Genomic DNA, 24,781 nt, shown 5'->3' with positions numbered 1-24,781 from the left:
TGACACTCTATACTTTCCAATGTTGTAATAGGAATATGTAAACTGTGGTCCTATCTGCAGACCTTTGACTTCCATCATTGAACAGCAGACATTCCGTCTGAAATGCTTTGAGTGGATAAATAGTTGATGACACAGTCATTCATTACCTAATTCACAATGGTGATGTACATATACATGTATTTTAAATGGTACACACCACCGGATTTGAACCCAAGACCATTTGTACCAAAAATGAATGTTTTCAAAGCATTTAACAGACTGAGCTACTAAGTCAGTATTACAGCAGGTGTATTTTCTATATATAATTGCACATTTACATGCTGTTACATACCTCATTTACATCCATTATTATGTGTGTGGCTGTATAGGGATGTATTTCTCCACCAGAGTCACAGTTAAACACCTATTTGTTCATTAATGTTTTAGCAGGTGTATTTTTCATTGTTGTAGACAGAAGTGCACAGTTACCTGCTGTTACAGGCCTCAGTTACATCCATTATTCTGTGTCGGGCTTTCAAGTGATGAATTCCTATACCAGACTAGAAGTTAAGCTCCCATTTTTTCAATTACTCTTTAAGTAAATCTGTGTGATATGACACAATGCACAGCCCTGCTTAAACATGCTTTATGACAGTAACTTGGCAATTGGTATGTTTTGCTTAAAATAACTGTGTTAATTAACAGCTGTGTAGCTTGATGCACTGATCTATAGGTGTGATGATCCTGGGTTCGGACTAGGAAGCAGGTGTATATTTTGAACATGATTATTATTATTTCACACACAGATATCAATATTGCTCCATTTAGCAGATCTTAGCGATGCTGCAAGTTGCACAGCATCACGCAAAAAATCTTTAAAGAAATGAAAAATGGGGAGCTAGGACAGTGGTAAAATAGGGTGTAAGCAGGGTGAAAAACATAGTGAAAGGCAGATAGGTATGTGCAAGAAGGGTGTAGGAAAGAACCATAGCTATCCATTTCTTGTACAGCAACAACTGTACACTTTAACAGATTTTTTAGCTGAATTTGCACTGCCACCCCCAGAGAGAGGAGTGAGGACAACAGAAGTGCATTTTCAAGCTAATTGGACCAACTTAAGTGTGTCCAGTGGACATGTGTGTGAAATGGAGAGCTATGCATGGGACAATATTTTTTGGGGGGGCAGGTGTCCATTTTTTTAAGGTGAGAGTGGAATGTTGGGGAAGAGACATAGGTACATGTGGGGGAGGTGAGTTGGGAAAGTGAGGAAGATTTTGCAGACAGACAAGACAGCAGATGGGGTTGGTATGTGACACAAGAGAGGGGTAAACACCTTGGTTGGGGAAGGTGTTGGGGAATCCCAATCCCATGGACGTCAGACATAGTGGCAGTGTGACTTAAGTTCTGACCCATGGGACTGTCAGCGCTGTACCTTCACTGCTGCTGTTGAGGCAGTGGTTGATGCTGGTGCGCTGGGTGAGTCTGCCCCACCAGGATGGACAGCATGCTCTCCATTTGGTGTAGGCATGTACTGAGAGTTCAACACAACAGCCCACACACCCTGTCTGGCAATTCTTCACGGGTGACATAATCACCCCCTCCACTTCCACTCCCAGAGGGGGGACCAACCCCAGCCTGTGGGGCAGAACTACCCAACAGCACAGGTAGTGCAGGCAGCAGAGGGGGTGCTACCTGGCTGTGGCCCAGACATCCTGTGCCCCAGTGCCATGGCCGGGGGAGCCAAAGTAGGTGGATCACCTGGAACTGGCCTGTCCTGTCATGCTGTAGTAAATTAAATATAAATATAAGGCAAAAATAAACATAACCAAGCAAATGTTAGTATTAACATAATAGAAAATAATAATAATTAATCAAAAGAAATAGAAAGGAATATAATAAGGAAAACAACAATAAATAACATAAATGAAAGTATATTAGCATCAAAGCAATATGAAATTATACATAAGGCCAACATTTATTTATTTATTTATTTTTATTTTTTTATTTTACATTTGTTGACCGGGCTAGTCTAACTGGATACATGTCCATTTTCAGTAGAGGCACGGGGAGAAAAGCTCCTACAAGTTACAAAGACAAGCATGCAATATAACAGTAGACAAGTTTACAAAAAAAATTGTTAGATACAATAAAAAAATGACAAGAAATAAAAACACTTAGTAACAATTTTCGTAAGGGATACTCATAAAAAAAGAAGTAAGACTTTTTTTTTTTATCAGATGAGAGTAGAAGTTCACTATTATCAGGGAAGTATACACTATAGTTGCAAGAGCAATAGGAATCAAGTTTAGTTATGAAATTTTTGTATATTGGGTATAATCAGTCCGGTTGGAGCAGGGACAAAGCCAATGATTCTTTAGATATTCTTTAAGATGCTTTTTGAATAGATGTGTGGAGGCAAGTGAAGACCGTTCAATTGGAAGTTGATTCCAGCTTTTTCCTACTGTGTTGGAAAAGAGCGAGTCCCCTGCTTTGTTGTTTGATTTGACATTAGAAACTAGAGGTTTGCTAGCTGAGAAAAGTGTAGGGAGATTTTTTTAGGGGGCAATTAGATTAGTGAGAATTGGTGTATTATTGGGGTCATAGAGGATTTTTTGGATTATCACAAGTTGCTGATAGAGTAGCTTATTATGCAGTTCAAGCCATCCCAATTGTTTGAGGTTATGACAGTGGTGAGTTCTATAGGGGGAGCAGGTAGCAAATCTGGCTATGTTGTTATAACAGGTGGAAAGTTTATTCATGTTATTTCTAGATAGATTAGTATAAATAGCAGAAGCATAGAAGAGGGTTGAGGAAAGGTGGGTCTGTGCAAGAGTAATTCTGGCTGGAGGGGTAAGGAAGGGCTTGATTCTATAGAGAGTGCCTAATTTTTTGTTGACAGTTTTTATTGTTGAATTAATGTGTTCATCGAAGCTAAGGGAGTTGTCAATTGCAACTCCCAGTAAGCGGGTAGAGGTATCAGGGACTATATTAGTGCCATTGCTAGAGTTTACTGTGAAGTTAGGGATAGACGACTTAGGAGTAGGAGCAAAGAGTAGTAGCTTTGTTTCTTTGGGGTTCAGAAGGAGGCAGTGTTGCATGAACCATTTTTCAACAGTGTTTAATACTGATTGAGTTTGGAGTTGGAGAGAGTTAATGGATTTAGCAGAACTAATTAATGTTGAGTCATCTGCATATTGGATGCAAGTGGCTTGTGGAATATTGGTATGTAGATTGTTAATAAATAATGAGAAGAGAAGAGGACCTAAAATAGAGCCTTGAGGTACACCGATTGTCACTGGGAGGGAAGAAGAAAGGGTATTATTCCAAAGGACAGCCTGCTGTCTGTTTTCAAGATAGGATTTAAACCAAAGAAGTGATTGTGAGTCAAGTGATTGGGCTTTTAGCATTTCAATGAGTAAGTTGTGATTCACCATATCGAAGGCCTTAGAGAGGTCTAAAAATAGGGCCGAAGAGAAAGTATTGTTGTTGCGATTTTTATTAATAGAGTTGGTGAAGGATAGTAGAGCAATAGTAGTGCTGTGGAATGGTCTAAAGCCATGTTGGCAATTGGCGAGCAGATTATTGTGCATAAGGTGGTCAAGTAGCTGTCTATGTATACATTTCTCCATTATTTTAGCAATGGGTGAGAGTAAGGCTATAGGCCTAAAATCTGATAGCTCAGTAGATGAGCTGCCTTTGTGTAGGGGGATAATGTGAGAAACTTTCCATATGGATGGGATGATTTTGCTTTCAGAGATAGTTCTATTTATAAGGATGGAGATGGGGTAGGCAATGGCTTTAGCTACTATTTGTAGGTATTCTGCTGGAAGGCAATCAGCAGACGGGGTGCAGGGTTTGAGTTTTTGAAGGAATTTAGAAATGAGGGCTGTAGGAACAGGTTGTAAATGAAAAGTAGGAGTTGTAGGATTAGGGGTGTTAAGAGGCAATGTGGTGCTTGGTGGTATAGAATTTGCAAGGTTTAGAATGGCTTCAGTAAAATAGTTATTGAAAGCATCTGGAATCTGGTTGGAGTTATTTTGGAATCCAGAAGGTGAAGGAGTTTTAGAGTTTCCTGGTTGAAGTAGTTTGTTAATGCCTGACCAGAATTTTTAAGGCTGTGCTTTTTGGGATTGAAGGAGTTTAGAGTAATAGTCTTTTTTATCTCTGAGAATGTCTTTCTTGGTGGCATTTCTTAATTGTTTGAAATAAAGGTGATCTGATGGACTTTTAGAAGCTCTCCATTTGTTCCAAATTTTATTTCGGAGGTGGATCTTTTATCTAGCTTCCTTTGTTAGCCAGGGGGCAATTTTGGTCTTTAGACGGGAGGATCTAATTGGGGCATGGGAGTTTAAGATTTGTATGGATTTTGTATTGAAAAAGGTTACTGCTTCATCTAGTTGGAGGTTTAGCATAGGACACCAATCACACGCTTTGAGTTCATTTTGGAAGCATTGGGGATTGAAGAATTTTTGGGCAGGTTATAATATTATGGAAATTAGGACAATGTCTTCTCTGCCTGATAGCATAGGTTATCATGTGGTCACTAATATGCTCACGAAGAATTCCTGGTTTATAGGTAGTAAGATGGCTATTGAGAAGGATCCAGTCTAAGGTGGTAGCTTTATTACTTGGTTTATGGATTCTGGTAGGAGTGGTAATTATTTGAGAGAAACCATGTAGATTTATGTGATTGGTAGGATTGTGTAAAGAGCAAGTTATCCAGTCTATATTAAAGTCTCCTAGAATAATGGTTTCTTGAGGCAGGTGTGAGGAGAGGTGATAGAGTATGTTTTCAAGTGTATTTATATTATTTCCTGGAGGAAGATATATACAAATAACATAGATGGATTTGGAGTTGTTAACTTCTAGCTTGGCAGTTAGGATTTTTGCATTGTTAGTTGGCGGAAGGTGCATGTCAAAGGTGCTAACTTGGAGTCCAGATTTGTACAAAATGGCTACTCCGTCACCTTTTTTGGTTTTACGGTCGTTTCTTAGGATATTGAATCCTGGAGGAATAATTACCTGGTCAAGGGTAGTGGGTTTTAGCCATGTCTCTGTTATGCAGAGAATGGCAAAGGAATAAACTTGTAAGAGTGCATGAAGGTAGGTAGTTTTGTTGTTAATGCTACGGATGTTAAGGTGCGCTATCAGGAGGGAGTTAGATGGTCTATTTGTAATGGTGTGATTAGGTGTTGTTGAGTTATTTGGGAGATTGTGTATATGAGTATTGGGACCGGGATTAGGATGAATATTGCCGGCTAATAGAGGGTGTTTTTGAGGAAACTGGATACACTTTAGAATTTTGTAGTTAGTGAAAATGGACCGTTTGACGTGGAGGTAGGTTAAGTGGGTAGGTCTATGATACTTAGGAAGTAGGTATGTAGAGGTACAGGTTATATTACTATGTTGTAGAGTATGTCTTAGGGAATTAGGGAGAGTTTGTTGGTTGGGATAGTGTTCAAGGAAGGAGAATTGTTCAAGGGAGGTTAGTGTGTAAGGTATAGTGAGAGCTACAAGAGTTGCAGTTAAGAGTAGAGTATGAGTAGAAATTGATTTCTGAGTTGGATCCATTAGGTTAAAAGAAAAAGTGGTAAGAATCAGTGGAAAGAGAGATAGAATGTGGAAGTATGTGGGAAGGGGTGGAGAGTGGTATGGAAGTAAAAGGAAGGAGGAGGGAGAGGAGAGTTTAGTGTGTAGGTATGAAAGAGATGTGGGAGTGGAAGTAAAGAAGTGTGGTGGATTGGGTGAGATAAGGGTTAATAAAAACGAGTAAAAAGGAGGAGGAAGAAAAAGTTTCTATACTGTGTAGTGGTTTAAGGTAGGGGGAGGAAGGAACAGGTGTTGGAAGTAATCCTAAGAATAGTTAAGAAAGGAAGTTGCAGATGAGGGGGGTGTGGTAGAAGTGTGGTAGGGAGTTTAGATAGGGGAAAGAAACAGGAAGGGGAGTGGTAAAGGAGGTATATAGTTAGGACCACTGGGGGTGGGTGAGAATTGGGGGTAGGGTATGAGGAGTGGAGTGAGCCCGAAGGGCGAACGGAGCGGGGTAGAGCAGGTAAGTAATAGATTTCTTGGAGTCAATCAGAGAGGAGGAGGAAAGCCAGAGACAGATGCAGTAGTCCAGGTAAGTATTGAGTGACTTCTGTAGTTCAATGACAGAAAAAAGGGGGGATAGGATGAAGGATAAGACGATAGAGTGGTAAGGGAAAGAAAAAGAAAGGCTAAAAGGCTAGAGAGGAGATCTTAAAGAGAGTGAGAGAAGAGATTAGTGGATGGGCAAGAGGTACGACGAGAAAAGGGGAAATCAGGTAGGGGAGTAGTATCATTAAATTAGGAGAAACCAGAGGAAAGGAAATAGCAAATAGGTAGGCAAACAGTGCCCTCTAGTGGTCAAGGAGCAGAATGCGGGATAAGTTAGAAACAAATAGCTAGAGGTGGCTCTGACAGATAAGTCAGGGAGGGGGAAATACACCGCAGGTACAAGGACAGGTAGGGGTCTGGCTGCTGGCTATCTGACTCAGTGCCTAAACAATCAGTAAAGCTGGGTAGGAGATATCTAGAAGGTTAGACTAAGTTTACACAATGGTTGCAGAGAGGTTAAGTCTAAATGCATTTTAATGTTTAGGACCAGGGAGGAAACATACTTTCTTATTTGATTGGCTCAAGAAGGATTATAGTCCTAGTGAGCCAGCAGAATTAGATGACCTCACGTTAGGATGGCTTGAAGGCAAACATAAGAGGTAGTTACAGATAATACATTAATACCAAATCGTAATAATAAATATACATTGATACATTAAAGAAGAGAAGGGGTGGGTTGAGAGGGAGATAAAAACATTAGTAACTTTGCAGGCAATATTACTACACATACTACTAATACATACTTCTACATAGCTAAAATTTCAGTTGTGAGTACAGTGACTTCAAATCTTGTATAGATGATGTTGCACATACATAGCTCTCAACCTATTAGCATGAGACAGTACGGGACAAGCCCTACCAAATGGTGGCACAAAGGCACAACTACAGGGAACATTGTTACACAGCATGCTCATACATTAGTAGCAAGGTGTTCAGATAACAAATTTGCCAATAAACTGCATTCTAAGTAATGCCATGTATCTGCTTATCAAGGACAAGACATATGGGGCAGTAGTGATTACATTCTGCAAAAATGTTGACAGTTGAGAGGTATGTTTGTGTACACTAATTACACTAGACAGCTGGTCATTTCTTAGTTGGTTGCCATAGGATTAAAACCCACAAGCAGTGACTACAGAAATATGTGCATTTTATTTGAATATAATGAATTCTGAAAACACCATCTCCTTTAAGACATTTTTGTGTGAAATCGTACATCTACACATGTGCATAGTTGTTTGTGTTATCAGACTGGAAACCAAATGCAGTGACCACATGAATAATGAGCACATTATTTGAAAACATTAGTTATCAAAGCACCATCTCCTTTTACACTGTAATGCTTAATGTCACATGAAAGCTGGCCGTTACACACATGTCTGGCTGTGTGGGATGTCTGTTAACCTAACCGTATACCCCGTTCATTTACTGAGTGCTAAAGAGAACATATTTCAGGCAAAATTATCAGAAGTGAAGCTTGACAATCTGGGTATTGCACTACATTTATTTGTGAAATTTGTTGCTGCATTATTTATTACTTGATATGTAACAGTTGACTGGTGAAATAGAACACACATGCATTGAATACAGAAATAATGAACACATATTTGAAAAGATTGCTTATTAACTCACAATCGCATTTTAAACTTTATTGATAATATTTCTTAATATCTAGCATTTACACACTCTGAATAGCTGTCCAGGACTTCAGTTAACTTACCTATATACCATGTTCATTGACTGAGTGGAATATACAGCATTATTTCAGACCAAATGAGCAAAACACAGGCTTGAACCTTACTGTGGGTATTGCACTACATTTACTTCTGACATTTTTTGCTGCATTCTTTGAGTTACATGTAACACTTGACTGATGTCAGATTAGAACACACATGCAGTGAATACAGGCATAGCGAACACTTTATATGGATAGAGTGATGTTTATGAAGCTGGAAATTGATGGTGTAATGATGAATGTTGTTAGTGCATATGCTCCACAAGTTGGGTGTGCGATGGATGAGAAAGAAAAATTTTGGAGTGAGTTGGATGAAGTGGTGATGACTGTATCCAAGGGCGTGAGACTGGTGATTGGAGCAGACTTCAATGGGCATGTTGGTGAAGGGAACAGAGGGGATGAGGAAGTGATGGGTAGGTATGGTGTTAAGCAAAGGAATGCAGAAGGTCAGATGGTAGTGGATTTTGTGAAAAGGATGGACATGGCTGTGATGAATACGTATTTTAACAAGAGGGAGGAGCATAGGGTGACATACAAGAGTGGAGGAAGATGCACACAGGTGGATTATATCTTATGTAGAAGGGCCAATCTGAAGGAGATTGGAGACTGTAAAGTGGTGGCAGGGGAAAGTGTAGTTAGGCAGCATAGGATGGTGGTTTGTAGTATGACATTGGTGATCAAGAAGAGAAGGATGAGTGTGAGGGCAGCACCAAGGATCAAATGGTGGAAATTGAAAAAGGGTAATTGTGAGGTGATGTTCAGGGAAGAGTTAAGACAGGCACTGGGTGGCAGTGAAGAGTTATCAAATAGCTGTGTAACTACAGCAGAGCTAGTAAGAGAGATGGCTAGAAGGGTGCTTGGTGTGACATCTGGAAAGAGGAAGGAGGACAAGGAGACCTGGTGGTGGAATGAAGAAGTACAGGAGAGTATACAGAGAATGAGGTTGGTGAAGAAGTGGGATTGTCAAAGCGAAGAAAGCAGACAAGAGTATAAGGAGATGAGGTGCATGGCAAAGAGAGAAGTGGCGAAGTCTAAGGATAAGGCATATGAAGAGTTGTATAAAAGGTTGGACACTAAGGAGGGAGAAAAGGACCTGTACCAATTGGCTAGACAGAGGGACCGAGCTAGTAAAGATGTGCAGCAGGTAAGGCTGATAAAGGATAATGAGAGAAACGTACTCACAAGTGAGGAGAGTGTGTTGAGCAGATGGAAAGAGTACTTTGAGGGGTTGATGAATGAAGAGAATGAGAGGGAGAGAAGGTTGGATGATGTGCGGATAGTGAATCAAGAAGTGCAGTGGATTAACAAGGAGGAAGTAAGGATAGCTATGAAGAGGATGAAGAATGGAAAGGCTGTTGATCCAGATGACATACCCATGGAAGCATGGAGGTGTTTAGGTAAAATGGCAGTCGAGTTTTTAACTAGATTGTTTAATGAAATCTTGGAAAGTGAGAGGATGCCTGAGGAATGGAGAAAATGTGTTTTGGTACCGATTTTTAAAAATAAGGGTGATGTGCAGAGCTGTAGTCATTACAGAGAGATTAAACTGATCAGTCACAGCATGAAGTTATGGGAAAGAGTAGTGGAAGCTAGGTTAAGAAGGGAGGTGATGATTAGTGATCAGCAGTATGGTTTCATGCCAGGAAAGAGCACTATAGATGCGATGTTTGCTCTGAGAGTGTTGATGGAGAAGTACAGAAAAGGTCAGAAGGAGTTGCAAAATGTCTTTGTGGATTTAGAGAAAGCATATGACAGGGTGCCTAGAGAGGAGTTGTGGTATTGTATGAGGAAGTCGGGAGTATCAGAGAAGTATGTAAGAGTGGTACAGGATATGTAGGAGGGTAGTGTGGCAGCGGTGAGGTCTGCGGTGGAGTGACGGATGCGTTTAAGGTGGAGGTAGGATTACATCAACGATCAGCTCTGAGCCCTTTCTTATTTGCAATGGTGATGGACAGGTTGACAGACGAGATCGGACAGGAGTCCCCGTGGACTATGATGTTTGCAGATGACATTGTGATCTGTAGTGAGAGTAGGGAACAGGTGGAGGAGACCCTGGAGAGGTGGAGATATGCTCTAGAGGGAAGAGGAATGAAGGTCAGCAGGATTAAGACAGAATATATGTGTGTGAATGAGAGGGAGGATAGAGGAATGGTGAGGATGCAGGGAGTAGAGGTGGCGAAGGTGAATGAGTTTAAGTACTTAGGATCAACAGTTCAGAGTAATGGTGAGTGTGGAAGAGAGGTGAAGAAGAGAATACAGGCAGGATGGAGTGGGTGGAGAAGAGTGTCAGGAGTGATTTGTGACAGACGAGTACCAGTAAGAGTGAAAGGGAAGGTCTACAAGAGGGTAGTGAGACCAGCTATGTTATACGGGTTGGAGACAGTGGCATTGACAAAAAAGCAGGAGTCAGAGCTTGACATGGCAGAGTTGAAGATGTTAAGATTTGCACTGGGTGTGATGAGGATGGACAGGATTAGGAATAAGTATATTAGAGGGTCAGCTCAGGTTGGAAGGTTTGGAGACAAAGCCAGAGAGGCAAGATTACATTGGTTTGGACATGTGCTGACGAGGGATACAGAATATATTGGGGAAAAGATGCTAAGGATGAAGCTGCCAGGTAACAGGAAAAGAGGAAGGCCTAAGATAAGTTTTATGGATGTGGCAAGAGAGGACATGCAGGTGGTTGGTGTGACAGAGCAAGATGTAGAGGACAGGAAGAAATGGAAACAGTTGATCTGCTGTGGCAACCCCTAATGGGAGCAGCCGAAAGAAGAAGAAGAACACTTTATTTGGAAACATTAGTTATCAAAGCACCATCAAGTTTTAAAATGTATTGATTAATGTTGCTTCAACTCTGGCATGTAGATCATGGATAGCTGTGTAGGACTTCTGTTAACTAACCCATATACCCAGTTCATTTATTGAGTGCAACCTACTGCACATTTCAGACAACAAGCAGACCAGAACAGTGACTCTTAATCTGGATAGACCCTAGCATTAACTGATGTTTGGAAGATATACTACACATTACTGCATGCTTACTTGCTTTAACTTGCTTTACCATTTCAGGTAGGCTGTGACACATTAATAAAGATGTAGGATGTCCCAGGTATGTCACAGCTGATTGTTAAGACTGCAAACTCTGTAAGTAATTTATTGTATAATTTCATTATGCATTAAGTTATTACTTTGATGTTGTCCTACTTACCACACAATTGCCTCAGCCTGGCCAGGTGCCCTGCATGGGACTAGACATTGTGAGCTCTCTCTTCCGCAGCTGTGGGAAGAGAAACAAACCATTATGCATGTATATTTCTAAATTACTGGCAAACATACTTACATATCTGTGAGGTTTGCCCAGCCCTAGTCTCTTGGACCCATGTGTCCAAGGTTCTCTTTTCCATGCTTCAGGTCATCGTAGTGGTGGTGACACTGCTCACCAGTGTGAGGGATACCAGTAGCTCTGGTAAGTTCCCTGGCCAACCAATCCCAGGCCTCAGACTTAACACTCTGAGCCCTGGTAATCACCCTGCAGCAGTCGGGGTTTGTAATTCTTAACCAGGAGTCCAACAAACACTCTGGACTCCTGCACTCCCCACTTCTGTGCATGAAAGTGCACTCCTTCTCCAGCAGCACCAGGCATATCCTCAGCCAAGTTAGAACTCATGATGTGAAATTCCCACCTACTAGCCTTTAAATAGGCTATATTCCTGCCCTTACACGTCATGCTGTAACATTCAAAGAAGAGCCGCACTGCTTAGCATCACGTAAGCTTGCGTAAGCCATGTGTAAGCACAGCTTAGCAACATGCATATGGGAATAGACCATTGACCATGTATAAGCACTACTTAGCATCAAGCAGCTTTTCTAAATGTAATATTTTTTTTAATTTTAAACTAAACCAATATTTCAGTCACCTGACACATTTTCACAGCAATGAATGTAAAAAGTATGACTGCTCAGGACTTGAACCCAGGACCTACTATACTGTAGGTTATGGCTCAACCTATCCAGCCACTGAGACAGTGAACGGAACTTGTATATTTTCACATATACTACACAGGTGCCTGTAAGCATAGCGCAACTTTGTTGTTCAGGTTTGCCCATTGCTAAGCACTACAGAACTACAACAATTGAATGCATCCAGTTTCTATTTTTAGAAGTCTAGCGAATGTCTACTGTATCTGTAAGCAAAACTAAGCATAGCTAAGCACCGCGCCACACCATGCAAACAAGCAGAATAAAAAAAAAAGAAAAAAAATTTAAATTGATTACATCCAGTTTCTATTTTTAGATATATACCAGATGTCTGCTGTATATGTATAAGTGCTGCTCGGCATCACTAAACACCATGCCGTGTCACGCAAACAAGCAGGAAAAAAAAACTGATTACATCTGGTTTCTATTTTTAGATATATACCAGATGTCTGCTGTATGTGTATAAGTGCAGCTCGGCATCTCTAAGCACCGCTCTGCACCATGCAAACATCACATAAACGTAAAAACAAAATTAAATTGTAATTTCATGTAGTAAAATATGTTGTTCACCTTTTGGTCCAGGTTGACAAGCTGAAAGGTATTGTGCTGTGCTTATCAGCTGTCCAGAAGTTTTCTGAACAGTCCACAAGTACAGGACAGCTGCTACACTGCTGCTTGCATGGATTCAATATATGTGTTACTGTGATCTCCCTCGGCAGTGTGACATAATTAATATGAATGGCACCCTGCCAAGGAGGAACCATGGCCATGTAAATGGATACATTCCATGTAGGGGTTACATGGAACCTACACAGATTTTATTGACTCTGGGGTGTTAAATAACAGTACTTGGATGAATTCCTGCTGCGTACCCCTTTAAATTATCTCTTATGGTTTTCTGTGTATTTTCAATATGTTGTACATTTTTTCTTAAATTATTCTGGAAGAAGATTGTGAGTGAAAAAGGGCCTGTGTGTATTTGTTTTATATAAGTTATTGATAATGCACATCCTTTGTCTCGCACAAATTAATTCTGGAATCAACACAGAAAATGTCTTTTGGGGCAAGGGACCAAAATCCTTGATGCAAATGTTAAGTTTAAGCGTCACATTCTAAGAAAGAAATTAATTCATCCCAGGGTTTCTTATTTTCCAATTTTATATTCATCTACGCAATGTTTTCTATAATATGAAACATGAATATCTCTTAATTATATATATTTTGTTTATGCAGGATTGTAATTCATGGACAGGAATTTATACAATCTGTGATCCCTGGCTCTGCAAAACCATTTAATTTTAAGAAAGAATTTGGTTTATCAGAGGAAGAGGTAAGCATATATACATTGTGGAAAAGGAGACATTAACTGGAGTAGAATTTAATATAAGTTCTGAGATTTGTCATTTGCAAAGATTTGTCATTTGTGATCTTCAAATAAGTAATAATCTAAACTTCAGAAAGTTGTCTAATCCTTTCATTTTGGGTGGTATATATTTCCACACTCTGGCGAATATTTGTGTAATAAAGCTGTTATTTGTATTGGTGTTATTAAGCACTACCTCAAAACATGTGTCTTATGATGAAAAGTGACTTCACATTCATGGAATTCCATGCCCAGTGTTGCCCTTAGTATCACATGCTTAGAGTTCTATACATTAATCAGAATTTGTTTCTCACAGAATTTGTAATTGATACTGTACAAGCCTAATGATTAAAGTCATTTAATACATTCATGATATGGTGCTAATAGTAATTATATGGTTACATTCCTCTGTACAATTTTTAAGAGGTTAATTTCACTTAGCATGTATGAGTGGGAGGAGGAATTATTTATTTAACATTTGTTGACCAGGAAAATCTGACTAGAACAGAACATATTTTCAGCGGAGGCCTGGAGAAAAGCTCCAGACACATGTTTTTGGAATGTGGGAGGAAACAGGAGTACCCGAAGGAAACCTACACGAACACAGGGAGGATATGCAGACTCTGCGTAGAAGGCACCCCAGCCGAGAATTAAACCAAAGAACCTCTTGCTGTGAGGCGACAACATTAACTGCTACACCACTGCGCCACCCTAGTTTTATCACTAGACTTATTACAATTTTGCACATGTGGATTAATATTACATCGTTTGTAGTCAGCATCCAAAATAAAACTCTTGCATGTTTTATAGCTTTCACTCTAAAAGTGGAGGTGTTAGCTTCAAAGCATCATCTGTTCTGAATTATTACTCCCAAATCTCTCATTTGATTCACAATTAGTAAATTCTCATTGTTCAATAAAATCTATGGCTCTCTTGATTAACATCTTAATATTGTCGTTTTGCATTTACAATCACTAAAGACAAGCCCGGAGGTTATCATTCAATGACTGACTTTAGTAAGATATTTATTTGCTGTTATTATGTCACATTGTAACCGTAAAAGACAGGCTGCCTTACTGCAGCCTGCATAATTAGAAATCCAGTCATTTATGAATGGAACATTGAGATTATCAAGATGAATGAAAGTGATCCCAGGACACTGAACTCTTAGGAGCTCATCTGTGCAGCAAAGACCCGTCAGGTGAGTGACCTGATGACCTGGCATGTCAGCACTTTGTTGCCCTCCCTTCAACCAGTTAGTTATTCATTTGATTATCTAGGCATTGACACTGTTTGATGTCAAGCTATCAGTAATCCTAATAAATGGTACTATATCAAAGGCCATAGTTAGAGCTATGTATACACTGTAGTATACTGTGCTTGTAGGTATGCCAAAATCTAAGGCCTTATTAAACAGTCCATAAAAATCTACAAAGCGTGTGAGAGTAGATCTTCCATACCATAATTCTCATTAGAAAATAATCCAACAACTTTGTGTATTTTCCATCTGCTTTTAAAAGTTCAGCTGTACAATGTTCAAATCATACCTCATTGGTGAATGTTAATCTAATGGGTCTGTAATTACCAAAATCAGTCTGTCCTTCTTTAAACATAGCAAACATAGAGGATTCTTCTAGCCACTTGGAACACAAACTTCCCCAAGCAACAGAATTAATAGTTTTTAAAGGGAGATGATTATGATATGGCAGTCTTATGGCCATTGACACAGAGGGTTAAGACTGTGAGCTGTAGCTTGTGTGGTACAGGGTTTTATTCCCTCAGCCCTCATTTGCCTGCTGCATGACCACTTAATCAGACGTTACTCCCAGGTCACTTCTGCAAAGGGACTGTGTGTCCAGTGGACCTACCCAGTTAATAAGTGGGTATTTTTTATTTATTTATTATGATATCCCTGACCCTGTGTATTACTGTACACGATATAAGGTCGGATTCCATACTGCAGGAAAGTTTAACACTTAATGAGTAGTGAGTTCCTTCAAATTGTATATGTTAGTTTTGGGCACTTACTGTTATCTGACAGTGTACAGTCTACAGCCAGGTTTATTGCTTCCATGGTTTTCAATATAAAATTTTCAGTAAGAACTTTCATCATTTTCATAGGATATTCTAGACATTTGCCTTTATATATCAGAATATACACTGAATTTGGTGATCTTAGCTGGCTGTTGACATAATTATAGAAATAGTTTTTGCTGTGTCATTTGTTATAGTGACATATTAACCCTATGTTGAGGACTGCTTGCCTTCTCTCAGTAACATATGGAAACCATTTATAAGTTGAAATCCAGATCCTTTATTGATGATGATGATGATAGATGAGTATTTGATGGGATTTTTGTATATATTTATTTTGTGTATTTTGGTGTTTGCCATCTTGGCTGTTTTGTAATAGAAAGTATGCCTCAGGGAAAAAGTATCACTGAGAGTGGCACTTCAGTTTAAAATGAAGTAGAAAGTAACAAATGAGGAAACCCTGAAACTACTGTGAAGTTCAAAGCAAAGCAAACCAGCTAAAATGCACAAACACAAAAAACAGCACTAGTCTGTTGTAATGCCTTTTAATGGAAAACTATTTACTGCAACAGCTTGCCTGCAGACAATGCTAAATTGATTGATACAGCACCCTCTGCAGGAAAATTAAAACCTAATAACAGTGACAAATTATTCTTGAAAGACAGAGAAAGCTCTTTGAAGATGACACTGGCAATGGATCAGAGATTACCTGCACAGCATTACTTGCATTAACCTACAAAATCTCTGTTCTGGGTGAAAAACAACCTGTTAGTAAACCCATAATGTAGTCAATGCCAAATTGTTACAACAAATCTTAACATGCAACAGGAAGATAGATGCACCGTAATATAAAAAAATGAAAGAGGTCAGTGAACCCTGACTTGAGACCAAGGAATATGTGGAACATATTAAATCAGCACATAGCCAAGCAAGGTGACTATATATATATATATATATATATATATATATATATATATATATATATCTGCAGCTGTAAATGAAATTTCAAGCTACATCATAAACTCAAAAAAAAAAAAATATATATATATATATATATATATATATATATATATATATGGGTTCCCTTCAGAAGCTTGACATACTGAAACAGTATTTCGAGCCCAAGAAGCCGAATCGACATAATAGCAAAAGTTTAGAAGTGCGAAATTCAAAACTTCGAATAAGGGAGGTTTTGAATTTTGCACTTCTAAAGTTCTGCTATGGTCATGTATTCAGGTAAGTGTGAGTGTGTTAAGGGATTTGGGTAGGGGCTATAGTGTGTGTCAGTGTGTCTTGTTGCTGTGATGTGTGTGTGTGAAGAGAAAGTAGCTTGTGTGGTGGTGTTTTGTGTGTTTTTGTATGTAATGCGACCTCAGAATGAGAATATTTAAGTGGGGGGGGGTAGTACAGTGATTGTGTGTATTTGTGTGGTGGATGGTGTGTGTGTGTGTGTGTGTGTGTGTGTGTGTGTGTGTGTGTGTGTGTGTGTGTGTGTGTGTGTGTGTGTGTGTGTGTGTGTGTGTGTGTGTGTGTGTGTGTATGTGTGTGTAGTAAAACCACGAAATTCAAAACTTCTGGTATTCAAGGCTTTGAATTTTGTGGTTTTTACTTTTCGTTGTTTTGTGGATTCTTCGAGATTTCAGTATTTTGAGCTTCTGAAGTGAATCCAGATATATATATATATATATATATATATATATATATATATATATATATATATATATATATATATATATATATATATATATATATATATATATATATATATATATATATGAATATATATATATATATATATATATATATATATATATATATATATGTGTATGTATATTTCTGTGTGTGTGTGTGTTCTGTTAATTTCTTTGCTGACTGATTGATCAAGCCTGTTTGGTTAACAGAACAGCTAGTTACAGGTGTCAGTACAAGTCTACATTAATAGCAGGGATTTAGTGTATCCATTTTACCAATACTGTGTGATGTTGAAGTTGGTATATATAAGTAGCAGGCAATGGGGAGCCTGATCCCAGCAAAATACTTTTATTTGAATGTATATGTGCTGGTTTACTTTGAAAATTACGAGTACAATTTCGACAAAAACGGGAAAGTCGAACTACAGTTGTTTGATTCCCGTTTCACCGACCTGCACTATTGTGAGTGTGCAGTTTAGCGAATGCCACTGTGCATTTGCACATATGTCATCGCTGTTATGACTACAGATCACAGAACAGTGGGGATCGGGAAATTACCCTTTTCCCCACTGTAGTGCGATCTCAGAGTTGGAATATATTATTTGCAGGGGGTGTGGGGGGCACAGCCCCCCACATAGGTGGGTGGAGGGAGGCACAGCCCCCCTGCAAAAACATTACATTACATGATATGCAGTAGTGACACGCAACACAGAATGTCAAAAGTACGAATTAGAATGTTTCGCTATATATACTTCGGTATTCTGTCCTAATTAATATGCTGCACATTGCTCATCTGAATCAAAAATATGAATGAATTTTGTTCTGTACTTCGATATTCTCATAGTAAACCTATGTGCCACTGCTTTTGTTTTTTGTAACATGTGAACTTCTGCCATTTAATTGCATTTTGCTGTGCCGAATCTACATTTCATTGATTTCATCAATGGAGTTTACTGTAGTTTGTTTTGATTAAAGTCCCTCTTGTGGGAGATTTTAAGCACAGGAACATCAGCTGTTCCTTTGGTGTGTGGGATGTGCATGCTGCTACTGTAACTATTTTTTTAATGATAAAACTTTTGGATATACCAGCATGTTTGAACTAAGTGTGAGTGTGTTTGCAGCTGACTATAAATTAAGTGTTGTTATTCGAGTGTTTGAGGGGTATTGTTTGAATAAGAGCTACGGAACATGATAGGTTCAGTGGTGTCTGTGTGCAAGTATTTTGGTTAGAGTAAGAACTAGGTAAATTGACAGTCTTAGTGTTTTGTATATGTGATGGTATATGTGAAGTGTTTGTGCATCTTATTTAGTGAAATCATTAGAAAAAGGGGCTTTGGTATGGTAATGAGTAGGTTTGGAGTTTGGGGCAGCAGCAGAGTTAGGGTTGGCACCAGGAATAATGTGATATGGGGGGCAAAGGTAACCATAACCATATACGAATTTCCTAAATTTAATTGCTATGTATCAGTGATCTAGATTACACACTATGAAAAGAGTACACGGAATGAGAAATGGAAAAAAAAGAAACTGAGTAGCTGAATTATCCAAAAACTGTTTGTGAAATTTCAACTTCTTTCCAATTTACTAAAAGCAGTACTCTTTAAGGGGTGCACTGCAAAGAAGGTCATCTTCCTAAGGTCCAGTGTCAATGAATACAGAGTTAATCACTTTAGGAGTTAGGAAGGCAGCTTTGCCTCTATGAAAAATGATTAAAGTGATTGCATTATAGAGCTCAACAAATAATATTTGACCATTAAGGAAACTAACAAAGAGCTTAAGGGAACTGTTACAAGGCTCAAAGCTGAGTATGACCTTAAAATAACCACTCAAACCAAAAATAACTACAAAGTTTTCTTTAATTTTGTGAAGAAGTTAAGAAATAATACCCATCAATATTTGGGGCTAATTCACACTATTGACCCAAAGGAAATACTAATATTCTAGTTAATACATTTAGTGCAACTTTTGCTCTACTCATATATATATATATATATATATATATATATATATATATATATATATATATATATATATATACCTATTCCACAGGTTCCACAGTCCCACCCACTTTAATTACTATGGAACAAGTTCAGGCAGCCCTCTCAAAAATTAAGAATACTTCATCCATGGGCCCTGATAACATACCATGTTGCCTGATTATCAGTGCCAAATATGGCTTTTCTGAACCCCTATTTAACCTCTCCACTGATTACATTCCTGAAGCCTGGAAATCCGCCATTGTAATGCCATTACACGAGGGTGGCCCAACCACAGACCCTGGTAACTACAGACCCATTAGTCTCATATTTTAAGCTATGGAGCATATTATCTTAGACCTCATTAATGTGGACATTGAAAATCTCTTAACCCTGAATTCTCATCAGTTCAGTTTTGATAAAGGAAGGTCCTGCCTATTTAACCTTGTTAATTTCTTTGAAAAAGTAACTGAAGTAGGGATAATGGTTATGCACTGCATGCAGCATATCTAGACCTGGCCAAGCCTTTGACACTATTCCCCAAGCAGGCATTCTAGATAAACTTGTAAATCTGAATGTAAGTCTTTACACTGTACGATGGACAGAACCCATGTGGTTAGAGCTGCAGGTGCCACTTCTGAAATTAAAAAAGTTACCAGTGATGTGCCACAGGGCTCAGTATCAGGCCCTCTACTATTTGGCATTAATTTTTCAGACCTTTAGGCCAGCACATCTGGCCTATGGTTAACTAAATTTGCAGCTGACCATAAATTAGGTGTTGTTATTCAGTCTTCAACTGACTCACAGTTGCTCCAACATGGGTTACACCATATTAACAATTGGTGCAAGGGTAATGGTCTCAAATTATATGCAGAAATGTAGCATAGTTCATTTTGGTGAAAAAAAAGTCTCTTACCATATAGATGATGCAGCCCTCAAATCAGACACTGTTGTAAGACATTTAGACAGTCCTTTTGATAATTCCTAATCATTTGACCAGCATGTCTCCAAAGTAGTTTGAAAAACTTTTTATCTGTCTCACCTAATTTCCAAAGGCATCCCCTCTAGATCCAAAGAAGTCTTAATTCCCCTTTACTCATATCCTATCAGACCCATTATTGAATATAATGCACCTTTTGGTATGTACTTGTGTAAACATATCATACAACTAGACAGAGCTCAGAAATTCATAACTAAAAAGATCAGTAGCCTCAAAAATCTTAGCTATCAGGGGAGACTGACAGCCCCTTCTCTGTACTCAGTCTCTTACAGACTCTTCTGTAGAGATCTATGCCTGGCCTTTCTAGCCATAAAAGCTTCAACTACATTTGACCTCCTATTCCTTCACAGAGCTAATGGAACCTCAAATACTTAGTTAAAAGAACTAAACCTTCATTAGCAGATAAATAAGAGACACTGGCTTGATAGATATACATCCTAAAATATTCCTCAACTATGAAACAAACTTCCTCTATATGTCACGCAGAGTAGCATCCTTGTCACTTTCAAGGTCAACCTCAGATTCTCCCCCGGTCTATCCTGTCTTGCCCTCCATGAGGCTAGAGGGAAATTCTGAAAAGGGATTTTTGACTAAGCTTGTAATGGTCTGCAGACTGTTGACCTAGAACTTACCAATACACACACACACATATATATATATATATATATATATATATATATATATATATATATATATATATAGATATATAGATATATATATATATATATATATATATATATATATATATATATATTTTTTTTTTTTTTTTACATAAAATGCCTATTTATACAAGAGGCTGTTATATCATAGATCAGGAACCCGAATCAAGAATCCCGGACAAGAAAGTGTGTGGTGACCACAGCAGAGATACATAGATTAAACAGATGAGGGCCACTCAGGTTCAGTGGCTTTAAAGAAACTAATTTTGATAAAAGTGGTTAAGGCTGTAGTGTAAGATGGGATCTATCACAGTATACTGGAACTAATACCAATATGTTAATACTATAATTATAGTCTCATTTTACATGTTTCAGGAATTAAGAAATATGTTTCAGTCAAAATATCAGTAGCATAAATAAGCAAGCAAGTGCAGTTAAGCAACACTCATCTTAGTCACAAGAAAATTAGCAGCGACCCTTTTGCAGGAAACATTTCATAGAAAAAATATATTTTGATGGAAGATAAGGACCACTTGGCCCATATAGTCTGCCCATGTCCATATCTAATGTATAAGCTGGAGAACCTTTTTAATTAACTCTCAATAATTAATTAAATCTTAATGTTTCTTAATTAGACCCTTTTTAATTAATTGTTCCTTCAGAAGGCAGAAGAAAGGCTCCAGACTAGTTTTGGGACATTGCTTGTTATCGAGGCTGAATTCAAGTGTCTTGCTATTGGTGTGCTCTGATGAGCTTTTTTTCTTTATTTATTCTGTGTTTATTCTGCTGATCTCACAGCAGAGTGATACATTCCACTGTATACATTCAGGCATTTTGATCCTTAACTTTCTGTATACAAATTACTTTCTCCAATTCCTATTCGTACTACAACTACTGTGTTGTGAGACAAGCCACACCAGACACCTCTTGCTTCGCTAGTTGCCTTTGTAGCCCACTGCTGCTGTAAGCAGCTCACAGCTGCTATACACTACCCAAAAGCATCTTGTATTTGCTATGGGCAACTTATAATAGACAATTACTCAACAACATTGCACTGTCCAAAATAAAATGCCAAATTAAGTTAACATTTTCATTTAGTGCAGATAACCAGGTGGTGTATTTATAGCAAAAAGTACAGTTGTGTAAGATTTTACCCTAACAGTAGATCCCCTATTTTTCACTGTTGCAGTACTCCTTACATGTGGGATATCCTGCAGAGGATAGCCTACTGTGCAGTCAGCATGCCAGAACCTTTTTATCATCAGAGTGATGTATGTCATTGATATTCCTCGTGCATGCATAAGGCACAAAGGTTCATAGGTTCATAGGTTCATACTAGGCTATCTGCCCTGGGGCATTTATAAGCCTAGCCAGAGTGTGATTGGCTTTCGCCACCCTTTGATTTTGAGTTTATTGTTACTTTACTGTGCCTCTGTCTAGCAGTGACACAGAAGTAATCCCCGGGGTAAACCTACGATCCCCCATCCACTCATCAAGATTACTCTTGAAGAGAGTCAGTGAGGGGCTCTGCCTAACATGGACCAGGATTCTATTCCAGAGGGAAGGGAGCCTCTGCATTATGAATCTGTCCCTCCAGCATGTCCTATTTATTTCTGTGCTGAGGTTCAAGTCCCTCAAGCATGTGGCTCTAAGGGATTTGGATTTTTTGAGGTGGAGCATGTCCATTAATTCTGGGTTGGACATAGCTTTATATGTCAGGCATAGATCGCCTCTAAGTAGGCGGTATGCAACTGAGTAGAGCTGGAGTTTCTTTAACCGAGCAGCATTTGGCATCTGTTTGAGACCCTTGATCCTCTTGGTGAGATACTTTTGGGGTCTCTCTAATTGCTGCAGGTGTCGGGTAAGGTACATCCCAAAAGGGGCATTGTATTCTATGATGGGCCTGATGAGGGATGAATAAAGGGGCACGATTACCTCTCTTGATCTAGATGTGAAACCCTTCATGATGAGATGGGCTATGTAGAAGGTCTTTCTAACCACTTTGGCAATGTGGTTTTCAAAGGAGAGATTGCTATCAACTTGGGTCCCCAGGTCCCTAATAACTTTCTCTGTACTTAATTGGTTTCCGCCTATGTGGTAATTTGTGGGCACATTGTTTTTGCCAAAGGGTATGACTATACATTTTTTGGCATTTAGCTTTAAACCATGGCTCTGGCACCAGTTATCCATCTCTGTGAGACCTTTTTGAAGAATGCTCATGTCAGCTGGAGAGTCAATTATGGCGCCCAGTCTGTAGTCATCTGTGAACTTGGTCAGCCACAGTCCTCCCGTGTTTGCTTGTACCTCGGAAAAATATATACCGAACAAGAGAGGTCCCAGGACTGAGCCTTGTGGGACACCACTTGTAACTGGTTTTGAGTCTGACATGGCTCCAGCAATTCTGATGCTGTGGGTTCTGTCTTTGAGCCAGTTTGCAATCCATCTTGTGACATAGGGGTTTATATTTAAGCTGGATAGCTTATCTATGATGCCCGAGTGGGGTATTGTGTCAAATGCTTTTGCGAGATCCAGGTAGGCTGTGTGGACTACATTCCCTTCATCTATGGCCTTGGTGACTGTTTCAAAGAAGTTGACCAGGTTCAAGAGGCAGGATCTGCCCTTGACAAAGCCGAATTGGGTAGGATCTAGTGTCTGTGGGTCCCCAATGTCTTTGTTTATGAGTTCCATGATGATCCTTTCCATGGCCTTGCAGACTAGGCTAGTCAGGCTTATGAGGCGATAGTTTCCAGGGTCCGTAGAGGCACCACCTTTGTGGAGTGGGACCACTGTTGCTGTATGCCATTCTTTGGGTACATATCCTGTAGTAAGGCTGAGATTGTATAGCAGTTTTACATGGGGGTTTAGTTCTTCTTGGAGTTCATGTAGGATGCAACCCGGGACACCGTCTGGTCCCATTGATGCAGTGTTTTTTGCTTTGGAGAGGGCGGCTTTCACCTGAGCATCTGAGATGTTAGGGAGGCAGCACTCTGCTGGGATAGATATTTGCTCTTTTGGGGGGGAGGGGGGGGAGTTTGCACTAAACCTGTCTGCCAGGATGTTGGTAATGTCTGTGGGTTCAGTGTATTTTTTGTCATTTTGGATCAACTCTGAGCATATGTAGGAGTTGCATCCCAGGTTCCTAACATAACTAAAAAAAGCCTTGTGATTATCTTTAGTGTCCTGTGCAATTTTTCTCTCGAAGCTGGCCTTAGAGGATTTTATGAGAGATTGTAGTTTTTTGCTAGTACTGATCAGAGATGCTTTCCCTTTTAGGGATTTTGCTCTATCATGTAGTAGCTTCCTCCTTCTGTTGTATAGCTTATTTATGGCTGGGGTCCACCAGACTGGACGCCTGCCTTTGGAAGATTGGGTCTTGGTTTTGTTTGGGATGGCATGATCCATGCATTCCTGGAGGTGTCCATAGAATGCGTTTATATAGGTTTCTGCAGTTTGGGCTGTAGTTTCCATTGGCCCAGGGGCCTTGAAGGATTCCACCTCAGTTTTGAGAAGTGTGAAGTTCACTTTTGAGAAGTTTTTCACTGTGGTTTTCTGGGCTGGGGTCGGGATGTGGATATCCAGTGAGATTAATTTATGGTCTGATCTCACCAATGAGGGGTATACCTCTGGTATGGAGCATAGAGTCCCCATGTTGGTAATGATCAGGTCAAGTATGTTTTCCCCTCTTGTGGGAGTGGTGACTAGTTGTTCCATAGCATTTGAGTTTATAAATTCCAGGAACCTTTGGGCTAGGGTGTTGGGGCTTGGGTAATGCTCCCAGTCTATGTTTGGGTAGTTGAAGTCACCCAATATAATGGTGTTTGGAGAGATCTTCATATTCTCCACTGTTTTCAGGAAAGCCGTGTGGGAATCCTGATTTTGAGAGGGTGGTCTGTAACATGCTACAAACTGAAAAGCAGTTTTGCCCACTTTTAGTTGCACATGGATGGTCTCTGATGCTTCGTGCGACGCCACTAACCTGGAGGTGTGGGTATCTTTGATAAATATGGATACTCCCCCTCCTTTTGTGGTTTGGTACGAGTTTTGGGGCTGAAAAGCATGATATGAGGTATAACCTGGTAGTGCTCGGGTGCTCTCTGGAGCCTTGAACCAGGTTTCTGTCACTGCGCAGATATCGATGTTCTCCATACTGAGGAGGGCTTCGAGTGCGTGCATCTTGAGGTTTAGACTTCTGGCATTTAGCAGCATTACCCTTAGTTTCCTATTCATT

The 24,781-nt window shown here is 39.4% G+C and overlaps 1 protein-coding gene across 1 annotated transcript in view; it reads left to right on the top strand.

The window, feature by feature from the left end:
* Positions 1 to 24,781, top strand: part of LOC122808354 (deoxyribonuclease gamma-like) — a 248,208-nt gene that overhangs the window by 150,554 nt on the left and 72,873 nt on the right. The window contains exon 7 of the mRNA XM_044079319.1: positions 13,064 to 13,160. Within this exon, the coding sequence (XP_043935254.1) occupies positions 13,064 to 13,160 (97 nt within the window). The remainder of the gene's footprint in view (positions 1 to 13,063; positions 13,161 to 24,781) is intronic.

Source organism: Protopterus annectens, chromosome 8.part0 (assembly GCF_019279795.1).
Source record: "Protopterus annectens isolate FY-2018-M chromosome 8.part0, PAN1.0, whole genome shotgun sequence".
NCBI classification, from domain to species: Eukaryota; Metazoa; Chordata; order Ceratodontiformes; family Protopteridae; genus Protopterus; species Protopterus annectens.
This window is presented reverse-complemented; position numbering and strand designations above follow the sequence as displayed.